Raw genomic sequence first — 13,362 nt, forward strand, 5'->3', positions numbered from 1 at the left:
GCTGGGGGCATCTTATTAGTCAGATCACAGAGTAGGCGTTTAAGCCCTAACGCATTTAGTCCTCCTGCTCCTGGCCTACGGTTCTGCTGTTTGAATTCCTAAAAACAAACTGTTTTACAAACTTTATAAGCTGAATTTTGCTCTTTCTTTTGAAAACTTGGGGGGGGGGGGGTGTGAAAAAATCCCACAACCAAAAAACCAACCCACAAACCAAACAAGCGAAAACCCAAGCAAACCAAAAACCAAACAAATAAAAACCCACAAAACCAATCAACCAAAAAACCCCTCAGCTATGGATCCAAACGGCTCATTTCCTTTCTAACAGCCCAGTCCTCTGGAATAGCTGTTGGCAGGAATGTTTTCATGCTGTTGTGGGTAAGGTCGCCTCAGAGATGCTCCCTGAAGGCATCCTGATTTCTTCCTTTGCCTAAACAGCCTGATGCATAAGCCTTTTCTGGGGCTAATTAAGAAAAATGAGGCCAAAGTCGTAAAAGCAAGGTGGATTAATTGCAGTCATCTTTTGTACTGTACGGCATCCGCCAGTATAGAAATATAAACTGTTGTGCTGCTTCCTGCAGTTCAGGTGGGATCAGGAGCAATAGCTGCTTCACGTCCTCTTGAGCAAAGCTTCGTTCTCCTCCACACTCCTCCCCTTCCCCCCTTCCGCCTGGGCAGCCACGGTTGTGGCTTTAGCCGAGATAGGCTGACACAAACTGTGGAAGATGCAGCGAGTCTGTGCCAACTCTTCTTATGTAATATCGTTGCAGATTTTGTGCCTTGGCAAAGCGTCGAGTCGAAGGGATCCCAGGCAGGAAAACCATTATGGTTCCTCCCTCAGAAGAGTACTCCACACCCCTGCACCGCAAGGTGCCCGAGGACACTGACCCCGAGCTGGTTTTCCTCTGTCGTCACGTCTATGACTTCCGACATGGGCGCATCTTGAAGAACCCACAGTAGCCCTGTTCCTCGGTGGGACCGCGGCGAGGCCGAGCAGCACCGAGAGCCGGCGCGGGCCGAGGGTCTGGGACGTCTGGGCGCTCTTGACGACTTGCGTCATGCTGCTGGCGGACGAGAGCGCCCAGCGCTCGTTCCTCGGACTGAAAAGCGTGAGCAGGAGCAGATCCCTGTGGGGGAAGGCAGCAGTTGAAAGCACAGCACTTCGTTAAAAGCATAAATGAAAATATATACTTATAAAATAAATGTATGTATATAGATATAGGTATTTGCATAGGTAAATCTATATCTATATATGTATCTAGAGATGCATATATTGGGAGGGGTTTGCAGGGGATAAAAGCCAGTAAACCGAATGCAGAGCCATCGCTGGTGGGAGTGGTGGGCAGGAGTGGGAGGGATGCTGTGGCGTGTTGCGTGAGTCAAGCTGTGACAGTTCTGTGGTTTCATGCCCTGATGGGAAGGGCGAGGACTGAGCCTGGTCCCGTGGCAGAGCACGGGAGGCTACTTTGTCCCACAGGACAGGCTCTGAGCATTCCCGGTGGGTGAGGGCAGCTTCAAAATACAGCAGTTGCTTCAGAAGCTGCCTGGACGCGGAGTAGCCTCATGCCATGCTTGAATTGGTTTTGCTCTGCCCGGGGAAGAGGCGTGACCCCTGTTTTCCCTCATATCTTTCTTCCCCTCATCTTGCTGTTCTGCGATTCACTGCCTGGGCTGGGGCTTGGCAGCCAGGTTCGGGAGCCCACTCCGTCGCAGGGCGGAGAGGGAGCTGGCAGGATCGCAGGCTTTCCGTCCCAGCGTGGTGTCAGGGAGAGCTGTGCCTCTTGCCGATGCCCCAGCTGTGCCCCAGAGGGGCTCGTGGCCTGTAAAGCCCAGTGCCAGCAGCCACAGGACCTGGGAGCACACACTGGGCTCTGCTGGCAAGAACAGTCTTTTCTCTTCTTTTCCTCTTGTGGCTTAGGGGCCGTAGCGATAGAAGTGGGTTTACTCTTTCTCCTGGTTCATTTTCCTGTAACACTGTTTACAGTCCCTGTTTAACCCCATACGTCTTCAGTGGGAAGGAGCTAGAGGCCAGAGGGTGGAATGGCAAACCCTTTCCTTGAGTGTTTTCAGCTTTTTTCAATTGTACCCCCGTCCCGTTCTGTGACTGCCCTGACCCTGGGCAGACCGTTGCGGCCCTCGGCAGCGCTGCCTGGCAGCCTCCTCCCCTCCAGACTCATCCAGGTGTCCGAGCAAGCTCACCAAAGTGGCTTTGTGGCTCCTGAAAGGAACTGAGCGTTGGTAAAGGTTCGCACCGACAAATGCGACCCGAGCCCCACAGATATTGCCTCTTGCCTTACGTGTATAGACCCTAGATAGACATTAGTTTATCTTCATGCAAACTGTTGGAGTTAATTCTAAAGCAAACCAAAGGACAGTGTAACAGTCCCTTGAGTCGCTCGCGCCAAGCTGGGAGTCCCTTTCTAGATTGCACTAACATAAAGAAGGAGAATTAACACCGTCTCAGCCCAGGTTCCTGCTGGCTGGAGTCACTCACTGAAACTAGGGATCTGCATTTTTCCGGTCTTTTGGGGCTTCTGAACTAGTGTGAAATGGTGGAAGTGTTCATACTGCTTTGCTGTTGTTCTGTCAGTGGAAGTAGCGCTGCCTGTGCTCCCCGCAGCTGCTGGCGCGGTGGGAACGGGGAGCGGGGGGGCTCCCTGGCAAGCTCCGACGGCGGCACCTCTGCCTGGCCTGGAGAGAGAAAACCCCACGGCATCGAACCCCTTACGTGGAAATAGTTTAACACAGGAGTTCTCCAGAGATTTTTTTTTTCTCTACATACCAAAGAGGGGAACGTGTCCAGAAGACGATGACTCGCGAGGAGACGACAAGGTCTGGCCCTGCTGCAGTGGGTGAGCAGGGCACGCGTCTCCCTGCTGTCGGTGGACAATTCCTGCTCAGTGTTGCAGAGGATGCTGGAAAAGCCCTCTTTGTTCTTGCCTGCCTAGCCCAGGGGAAAACCCCCACCTCCGGGAGGTTTGATCCTCAGTGTGCGAGCGGGAATTTGCTCTTATCTCATTTATACCTCAAGATACTGTTAGTGTCAAAGTAATTGCTCAGATTTCTCCTTAACAATTAACTTGGGCACTGGTGGTCTCTTGGAACGATGCGGTCAGGCGGCTGACGCTGGGGGCTGGGAGCGCTTCTGGGGCACTGGGAGGGAAGTGCTGCGGGGGTGCGAGGGGGTGGTCAGGGAAAGGGGCCTCCGGTGCTACCGGGAGAGGCTGTTCAGCGGCTCTTCCCCTCAGCGGGGAGGGCAGGAGAAGCAGAGCTGCTCCTGCCCATCGCAGAAGGGGATGGTGGCTGCACGGTGCGGGGGGAGCAGAGCAGAGACATGGGAGGTGTGGGGAAGCCCCACGGGCCCACCCGTGACCCCCCGGCACCCAGCCTGCGCCCGCCTTCCTCGAGCAGAAGTGCCCTCGCTTGCGGGACACTCAGAGAGCCCCCCAGGTGGGTGAACCCCCAGCATCGCTGTGCAGTCCGGGAAGGGTCTGACACCCAGCCTTGGAAACCACAGAAACTCGCTGAAACTCTCCTGATCCCTCTCCCCCCTGCTCCCACCTTTGTCCCAGCTCCTCTCCAGGCAGAAGAGAAACCGTCCTCGCCCTAGGCTGGGCTTTGGCCTGTGTCTGGAGAGGACAAATCCTGACTCTTCTCATGTTAGAACCCGCTTCAGGCCAAGAACATTGTTCGAGATTCACGTGGTTGCTTATGCTGTTGTGCAAACAGCATGTAAATGAATTGAAATGTCTTATCCATAATGAAAATATTTCATGCTTTTTTAATCTATTAGATATGGAAATATTTTTTGAAACTGAAAATGCAGTCGGTAGAATTTAAATTGAAACGTAATACATGTAAAATATATTTTAGTTGATAATTTTGTAAAATGCACTTTTTTGTGTCTCTTCCCTGGTTTCCCAGATCTGTATTTCAGTGTTTACAGATGGAATGAGAACATTCCCTATACCCTCCTTCTGTGAGAAAGATATATTAGAAGTAATTCTTAAAAAATAAATTTGAAAAATCGTATTGATTTAGAAAACAAACCCGTGCTGCACTGCTCTTCTCTTCCTTGCCTGAACTTTCCCTTTGGGCCCGTTGGGGCGCAGGAGCTGGAAGCCTTGGGAGGTGCCAGCGTGGAGCTGGCTTGGAGTGAGCGATGCGGACGCGGCCCGGGGAGCAGCTCCTGTTGGGTTTCTGGGTGCAGATGGAGCGAGCGGCCGGGGGCTCGGCTGGGGGTGACATGGGTTTTGCCAATCTGCTCCTGACAGCTGCTGTCACAGGGATATTTAAGCCTCTGCCTTTCAGGCAGGGAAGGTGCTGGTGGCAAAGCTTGTCTGGGCGAGGCTTGGCGCAGCCGCCCGTGCTTTGGGCACCCTGGAAGGAAGCGTTTTGGAACATTGCTTTCAGGAAAGCACCTCGCTGGGAGCGCGGTCCCTGGGAGCCAGCGGACAGCTGGTGTGGTGGCATCAGCTCCTGCTGTTGGCGTGGACCGGCCGCGTGGCACCCACCTGCCCTGAGGACGGGGCCGGCCGCTGCGCAGCCTGCACAGGTGGTCCCAGCAGGGCCATGAGGAGCCTGAGCTGGGAGCAAGAGCGAAGAGGAATCAAATAACCCACTTGGAATCGTGCGGCGGGGCCAGCGCCTCTGTGAGGAATGGGAGCTGGGTGGCCTGATGGAAACATCCACGTTTCATCCCAGGTGAGAGCTGCCCGCGGGCGCTGATGGCGAGGCGTGGGGTGTGAGGCCGAAGCTGCTGGCATGCGCAAGGGGTGTGCAAAAGGGTTACAAGTGCTCTTGCGCACTCATCCTCGGTGAGGACTGCTCGCACGGTCCCTGGGTGGTGGCACGGCTGTTCCCCCGCAGTCCTGAGCAGTGGCTCCTCGAGCTGTCACAGGCTCTGCGCTACGGCTCAATGAACAAAAAAGGCTTTTTCAGGGTTCCCTGCCTGGCACTGAGTGAATGTGGGGGTTCACCACCCGCAAGGGAATCTCTCCTTAATAAAAGCTTCTGTAACGCTCCCCACATATCTGGGAGCCGGCTGGTCCAGCCTGGCCCCCTCGGCCGTAGTTAACTTGGCGTTTTGGCCACCTTATCTGGTCCTGCAGCACCAACCGAATGCTTGACGCTTTCTGGCTGCCTCCCAGTTTCCAGGAAAGGCTCCTCTTAAGCTTTCATGATTTTTCACTCCCTGCTGAGGTGGTGTTTGGCACTTCCTGGGGCTGTGGCCCCTCCTCTGGCGGTGCCTGTGCCCGTGGCAGGGATGCTTGTTTGCTGGGGCATCAAGGAATTCACCCCAAAACCGTGGGGACCTCAGAAAGGGCTCAGTGCCCTTCCTGCGGCGAGGCGCTGCCCAGCATCTGTGTGTGGGTGGGAGGCGACGTGGTTTAGTTCCTGACTGGGCGGCCAGGCCTTAGAGTTGGCTAACTCTATAAATAATGCCGTGTATTAATTAGAGCTGGACCCTTGCATGCCTGGGGAGGGAGAGAATAAGTTCTGGGAACAAAATGAGCAGGAAGAAAAAGTAACGTCTGTTACCGACGCTGAATTAGCTCCTAATTATAGAGAGGGGAGTGAACAGCGAGCGTTGTTTGTGGGGTGAATGCAGATCGGCTGGGCACGGTCACCACAGCCCTAACACGGGCCTCGGGTCCTGGCTGCCATTCTGCCAACCCGGGGAACGGTGCAGCAGCAGCAGAACCGGGTTTTGCAGCATGTTTCACTCCCGGGTTGCCTTGAATATGGGGTGTTTTTGAGATGATCCCCTCAGGGAAGCGGGTGCAGGGAGCTGGGACTGCTGCTCCCGAGCTGCTTTAGTCCCCGTCCCCTGCCAGCCCTGCCAGCATCGCAGCCTGGTTTTATTAAGCTCCTGGTTGGACTTCGCCATGGGATTATGACTTTTGCTGGAGGATCCCTGCCTTTTGCTTGTGATGTGCCCATCACATTTAATGAGGAGCCTTGTTAAGCACAGCTCCTCCCAGGAAACTGTGGGCAAGATGGGCACAAACCTGGAGAAGTGGATAAAAATAAGAGAATTCAGGCTGAAAAAGGGAACGGTCTTGATAATGAAGCGTATCAAGCTGTGAATTATCTTCCCAAAGGGAGTAAGGAGCTCGTCCTGTGACATTTAAATTTGCAAGCTGGTGTGGGGCCAGCGGGTGTGATATTCTCAACCCTGTGGCCTTGGATTTTTGCTGAAGAACCAATTTGAAATTTTCCAGTTGTATTTAATGTGACTTGCCTGCCCAGAGGCATCAGTAATGTGGGTGCCAGAAATGGAGCGGAAACCTGTGCCCCACGTGTGCCCTGTGCCTCTGGCCAGCACCGGCGCTTCGCCGGGTGGGGACTGTCTCTTGTAGGGGTCAATTAAAAAAAAACCAAAAAAAAAAAAAAAACCAAAAAAAAAAAACCCACAAAAACAAAACAAAAAAAAAAAAACAAACAAAAAAAAAAAAAAAGAAAAAGCTTTTCTGTCTCAGCTCTTCCCACGTGGCGAGCCGTCATCAAAGGGATAATCTGTGGCGGACTGAAAAGTTGGGATTAATGTCAAACAAAATTGGATTTAGGGTTGAAATCTGCTACCCGAGGGAGCTGCGCTGAGTTGTATCCAGCTCTCCTGTATCTGATGTTCAGCACACTCCTGCTCTTGTACCACGTCTGACGCTGCCAGGGACTTTCTGCTGCCACGTTGGTGGAGTCCCGCTGGCCCCAGGGTCATCCTTGGAGGGGACACCCTGCCTTGGCAGGGGTAGCCTTGCCCTGCTGGAAAGCAGAGAGGTGCGTTGCCCCCCCTAATCCCGCACTGCTTTGGCCAGCTGAGAATCTGGTGGTGGTTCCGTGTCTGGTTTTGATGCCCCAAGGGTGATGAAGGTAATGTAGAGCCAGGCTGCAGCCTTGTGTCTCCCCTCGTTTCCTCGTGTGGTGATGGGGGGATGGAGCATCACCAGCCTTGAGGGAATTGCGGGGAGAAGGCGGCGCTTGAAGGAGCAGTTACGGCCACAGGCACCTGCAGGGGCTTTGGAGGAGGTTTGGGCACTGGGACAAGCACCCTGGGTGGGAGACATTCAAACGCCCATCCTGAGCTTTGGGAACTCAGCCCTTTGAGAAGCAGCGGGATGGTTTGCCCATGTTACTGCTGCGGTTTCCTGCAGCCTTGGGGGTGCTGGTGCAGCTCTTCGCTCCCTGACTTGGCGCTCAGGTTTGGAGCAGCTCCTTTCACCAGGGGAGGTGCCAGCCGGGCTCCTGGCACGTGGTGCTGGGGGGGGGCTTTGCCACCACACGCCTTGCTCTCCACACCTCCCACCAAGCAAAGCTGAAGCGGCATCCGGGGCTCACACCACTTGCCGAAGCGTCTTCCCACCCAGAGAAAAAGCCACGAGCTCCTGGCTATGTTCAACTGCTGCTTTAATGCCTCTAATTATAATTGACTGTAATTGTGCCAAAATTCATCCCAGCCAAGAGACGGGAGCAATTTGGACTGTCATATTAACGTGACGGAGCACTCAGTCACTCTCCCAGCTTGGTCCCTTTAAAGCGGCTGCTGATAAATGAGCTGTGCTGGAGCAGCGGCGCACGCCTCTGCCTGAGGTTGGCCCCAACGCCGGGGGCAGGATCAGCCCCTGGCAGAGCTGGTGCCACCCAAGGAGAAGGGTGCCTGTCCCTGTATTAGCCTGATGTCCCCGTGGACCTGGAGCGCGGGTGATTTCCCATTTGCCCTCTGCCCTTCTCGCCCCTTTGGTACAGGAAAAAGGTTCAGATGTTGGCTCTGCTGCTCCTAATTCTTCAGCTGTGCACCAGTGGCGAAAGCGAGACACCAGCTCTGCTCAGTGCAGGCTCCATCTGATGGGAAACCATCCGCAGCCTCCCAAAGCCACTTCTTGTATTGCTCCCACACCGGCTGTGTCATTCGAAGCTGAATAAAAATGAGGTTAAGCTTTTAATGTTCATCTCTAGCTGCTGTTCCTGCCCGTTGCCGCATCCCTGCGCTGCTGCGACCAGAGGCTGGAACAGTTCCTTGCTGCGGCCTTGGGGTCTGGGAGCAGCAGAAAGCTGCAGTCACCCCCCCCCACAGCACCATTTTTCCAGAAACATCCAGGTGTGTGTTCCTGGAGGCTGTCCCCTACGATAACAGGTAATTCCCATCTGCCCTGGGGAAGGGAGCTGTGCTGGGAGCCTGTGTGGTGGGGACCGGCTGGATCACGCCACTCCAGACTCCTGCAAACCCCAGAAATTCAGCTATATCAGCCCTTTATGTGAAGATTCTTCCTGTGACACCGTGAGGGTGCTTAACCGTGGGGTGGAAGGTACATTCTGAAATGTGGGTCGAGAGCTCTGCAGGGCCCCTCGCTTCAAACCCCTCTGTGCAAAGTGTTGGGGACGGCCACCAGCAACGGCAAGTTCATGGGCCACGGTGAGTGCTGGGCAGTGTGTTGAGGAAAGTTGTCAAGGAAAAGGAAAGCAAGAGCCCAAAATGAGGGGAACGGAGGAGAAATGCAGCTAGAAATGTTGCCTGCCTCGTCAGGAAATGCATCCATCCCCTCTCCGTGTGCTGAAGGTGGGACAGGACCCACCAGCTTCTGTCAAGTCGCAGTGCTGCGCCCGGGACAGGCCGCGGGGAGGTAATTAATAACGGGAAATGCTGTAACGATGATGTGCAACGTGGGATGAGGTACCGGCTCCTGCGAAGCCAAGGAACCCGTGTGGAAGCGAGGGGTGCGTTTGTGTGACTTGTTGCTATAGAGATGAGATGGCTTTTCCGTCAGAGCCTCCAGTGAGAGCAGTTAATCCATTTTTAAGAGGAAAGGATATTTAATAAAGGAAACAATTTAAACTGGATTTACAAGATATGGTGAATGGAAGCACCATTTATTCTGTGGCTTCATATTTAATTTTAATATCTCTATAAACCTCTCCAGAGTGTTCTGCAAAAAACAAGCTGGAGTTGGAGCAGGTTCGACTGCCCAATAATTCTTAAAAGCAAATCAATTTAACAATGCTGGGAAAAAAAGCCTGCATCTCAATGAGTATTTCTCCGCTCTCCATAGTGGCAGGAGCACTGGAATACGTGTATTAGAAAACAGACAAACAAACTGTTTGAACGGAGAGGTATTTTTGAAAGGATATCGAGCAAAAACTTGGCAAGACAGTGTTGGGAGTGCCCAGTTTCAGCTGGTGCCGAGGTCTCTGCAAACTGTTCTGTTTGTTGCAGTGAGATTCCGGAGGAGGTTTACGATGAACATAGAAAGTAAATGAGATGATGCTTCACCCGCAGCGGCCAGGCCGGCTGCTGTCTCAGGCCCTGCAAATCCCCATGCGACTGCATCCCCCGGCGAAGGGCTGCAGCATCTCCCCGCCACCACCCAGGCTCCAGTTCAGCGCCGAGGACACAGCACGCTCCCATCCAAAAGCCTCCCGAGTGCCAGGTGGGCTGTGGAGGTTTTTTTTGTGCTCTTGGTATGTCAGTTTGTGTTTACCCACCAGGGGAAGCGTGTGCTTATGGCGCTTAATAAGGAAGCCAGGAACAGCATGGTCAGATATACAACAGAAGTAGCTGTTATCTGGGCCCCAGCCGACTCACATGTAAAATTAATTTGGTCTTTTGGATGTCAGAGACGCCTGTCACAAGCCCCAGCGCAGGGGATGCGGTGCTTTTCTGCGGAGCCTTTGCAGCAAGCTGGCAGAGCAAAGCCCAAAAGAAATTAACCCCTGTGCAAATGTCTGTTAAACACCGGCCAGCTTGTTAGAAGGAGTTTTCTTCGTTGCTCTGAGTTTTCTCCACACCTATAAATAATATGGTGCATAGTATAGTAATTTCATCAATAATCCAGCTTTTTTTCATGGCCATGCTTGCCGCTGTTCCTGGCTGAGCAGGGATGCAGCGACCACGCTGGCTCTCGGCCGGGGCAAGGGCAGGCACCTGCCTGGAGATGCCGGAGGAAAGCTGGGATGGGGCTGGCAGGTCTGGGGACACGGCACCTGGCAGCGTTTAGCACTTGATAAATGAGAAGGTTGCAGAAACTCAGCAGGATTTCCCGCTGGGAAGCAGTTTGTGACTCCCCCCAGAGCGCTGCTGCTTCACACGCTGGGAATAACGTGGGTTTGAAAACATCAAGTGCTCTCGGAAGAGCTGGTGAGGAAACTGTCCCCTCCTTCCCCTCCTGAAGGTAAATTCTCCCTCCTCCCTAATGCCACGGCTCAGGCCACAAGAGCGCATTCTCTGGGTATTACCCCATCTCTGGAACACACTGATTTTTATTTCTTTTTTAATATGCAGAGATTGAAGCGCACAAACCACTGCCGTTTCTCCTCCGTCGGAAGCACTAGGTGTCTTTTGGGCAGCCCCTGAACCCTGATGTGGAAGGCAGAGTGCGATGCCCTTTGCAATCCCGTGCCCATCAGCAAGAGCCGCGGCGAGAGCACTACGGAGCAGCGGTTTGTGCTTTCAGATCTCCCTTTCCCTTTACTTAAGACCTTTTTTTTCCTTTTTCCTTATACACACACACATGACCCCCCCAGGCAGGGGAACCAGCCATCCCCTGTCATCAGTGGGGCTGAGGATATCAACTTCTCAAGGAGGGGACTCTAAATCGCTTGGAGCGAGGGTGATTTAGCAATTACGTGGTTTTCCTGTCCCAGGCTGGGGGGTGTTTCTCTGTTACCGAGCACAGCCCCCTTCCGTATCGCGGGCGAAGTGCAGTGAGTAAGTAGGGTTGAATTCATACCACGCTGTATAATTGCAGTCTATAAAAAGGGAATTATATGGCATATTAGAGCCATTTATTTTACCATATTAGCCGTTTTCATGCACGCAAACAAGCATGGTTGGGTTTTGTTCTCGCCTCCCTGCGAGGTGAAAGCTGGGATGCCCTGTGGGATCCGATTTCCCAAGGGAATCCCTGACTCGGGAACTCTGGGAGTCGCCTGAATGCCTGGTGACAGCAACCCCCTGGGCGTGTGTGGGTCTGGGAACCAGGTCCAGGAAAGCAGCAGGGCTTGCCTGCACGCCCACCCCGCTTTGAGGGACTTCATTGGACTACAGAAAGAGACCGCTTGCTCCCAACTGATTTTTTTTTTTCCTAATATTTCCTAAAATTTTCTTGTAATTTTACTTTATTCCTTTGCAAGGGGTTCGATGAGAAACTGTGATCTAAGGGAGATAGTTGTTGGCCTAGCTGGAGAATAAACCCCTTTTCTGCTACCTGAAGGTCCTGGTGAAGATGGTGTGGGGGGTCTCTGCATCCCCGAGGAACTGCTGGGGTGGTACCACTGGCTCTGCCCCTGCTGTCCTGTGCAAGACGTCCCCGCTGGGCACAGACCCGGGAGGTGTGGGTATAATTGCCTGACAAACCCGGGGGGGGAGAGGATTTCTGTGTTAAGGGGTCAAAACCACTGGCCTTAGTTATCTCGTGTGAGAATTGTGACACCTGGATCAGATTCCTAATAGGTTTTCTTCTAAAATCTGGAAAGAATGCGACATTATTTATACACGGGGAGGGAAAATAAACCCTTTCCAGTGGTTTTCTGCAGAAAGACTCATTCCTCCACAGTAAGGAAGCAAGAGGAAGCAGATTTATTTTATTCCTCTTGATGTTTATTTTAAATTAATCCTGTTGGGACAGATGTTAGACTGGAATTCTTGCTCAAGTCGCTTCCGTTAGTTGATCTAATTAACAATGGTGCATGTTTTATTATAATTCATTTTTCACAAGGGATGGAATTTGCTTACTCTTTTCTGTTTCCCTTTACCTACATCCTGAGTTTCCTCCCTGATTTTCTTCTCTTCAATGCTCATTTTCAAAACCACCTTTATGCTGATATATTTAAGGCTTGAAAACATTGGAAATGTCTTTCCAAATATGCTGTTTATAGGAACATTAATCTTAATCATACATGTTTATTCATTTAAAAAAAAAACCACCACACACAGAACAACCAAAACCTACAAAAATCAACCTTTGCTTGCAGCATCTCTTTTTGGACCTCCCTCCCTTCTCGTGCAGGTTTGTGGTGGCAGCACCGTGGCCCTTCCCAGCAAACCTGGGATGTAACAGCGATGCTGCAGCCCCCGGACAGCTCAGGGCTCGCTCAGCCCCCAGCTCCGGCTGCACAGAGGCTGCGGTGGAGATTGGAGACAGGGATCTGCATTGCGAATATTCGGCTGCGGCTGCCATCTGGTGCTGGTTTTCCTCCTCACTTCAGCTGCCACCCTCCCTGTCACCCCACGCCTATCGCCTGCAAAATCTGGGGGGTTATTTTGGCGAGCGCACTTCTGGCCTCACTGGTGCCGTGAAAGCACAGGTTCATTGGCAGCATGAGGCTGCAGGGAGATGTCCCGTGTCTGCGGAGCACGGCGCAGCAGCAGCGAGCTCTCGGCCAGTTCCTCCGCACAAATTCTGGCTCTCGAGAGCTGCCCAGCTCGCCCCGTCCCAGGTGACCTCCTGAACACCCCTGGGGCACAGCAGGGGAATGGAGGCATTGATTTCCTCACCCAAACCCAACCCTTTCCCCATGTCCAAAAAGAAACACAGCCGAGAGGTGAACAAGGTGCTGTTTGCCATCGCCGCTGCAGCCCGAGGCCTTTGTTGGAAAGGTGGGTGGATACACAATGAGCAGAATTGTGACCCTCGTGCGTTAACAGCGTTAGGAAATACTGCATTTAATGGAGATGAGTCCTGGTGAAACGGGTAGGCTGGGGGCTCATTTTGGTTTTTTCCTTTGCTTTTCAGGCTGCTGAGCCGGCTCCTGCACGGGCAGCATGCATCCCGTCGTGCCCGGGATCGTTCAGGCAGAGGTCAGGGAGGCTGCGCTCCCCCCGATCCAGTAACGGCTCCTCTTCCTCCCCCCGATCCAGTAACAGCTCCTCTTCCAAGGCTCAGGTGGGTGCTGAAAGGTTGCAGGAAGATGCTGAGTAACACTTGCGATGTGGTGTCCAGCCAGGACAACACTATTATTTTGGAGTCGGCCCGCCTGGACGCCACGCAGATGGTGCCACCCCTCCAGGCAACCCCCTCTGATGCTCCCCCGTCCTCTCAAGGACGAGTTCTTCCTCTCTTAGCCATAATCTTCCAGCACCCACCCACCACCAGTCTCCAACCTCCTCCTCAAACAAATTTCCTGGGGTTTACAGGCTACTTACTGCTCCTGATGCATGGAAGGATATTGCAAATCTAAACAGGGCTGAGTCAAATGGGTAATTATCAGTCTTTTTCCGCACACCATTTGGATTTTTTTTGCCTTGTGACGATGATTTCTGGTGTCAGAGACAAGATGCTGCAGGTCTTGGAGGCACTGGGGCAGGTTCAGTCCTTGTTGTGCTGCCTATGAAATTAAGTGGGTCACAAAAAAATTAGTTGGACAGATTCA

The 13,362-nt window shown here is 53.0% G+C and overlaps 1 protein-coding gene across 1 annotated transcript in view; it reads left to right on the forward strand.

Moving 5' to 3' along the window:
* Positions 1-4,046, forward strand: part of BAHD1 (bromo adjacent homology domain containing 1) — a 40,596-nt gene extending 36,550 nt beyond the window's left edge. The window contains exon 7 of the mRNA XM_074842377.1: positions 768-4,046. Coding sequence (XP_074698478.1) covers positions 768-957 — 190 coding nt within the window. The 3' untranslated portion in view covers positions 958-4,046. The remainder of the gene's footprint in view (positions 1-767) is intronic.
* Positions 4,047-13,362: the final 9,316 nt, after the last annotated feature.

The sequence above is a fragment of the Strix aluco genome, chromosome 16, assembly GCF_031877795.1.
Source record: "Strix aluco isolate bStrAlu1 chromosome 16, bStrAlu1.hap1, whole genome shotgun sequence".
Lineage (NCBI taxonomy): Eukaryota > Metazoa > Chordata > Aves > Strigiformes > Strigidae > Strix > Strix aluco.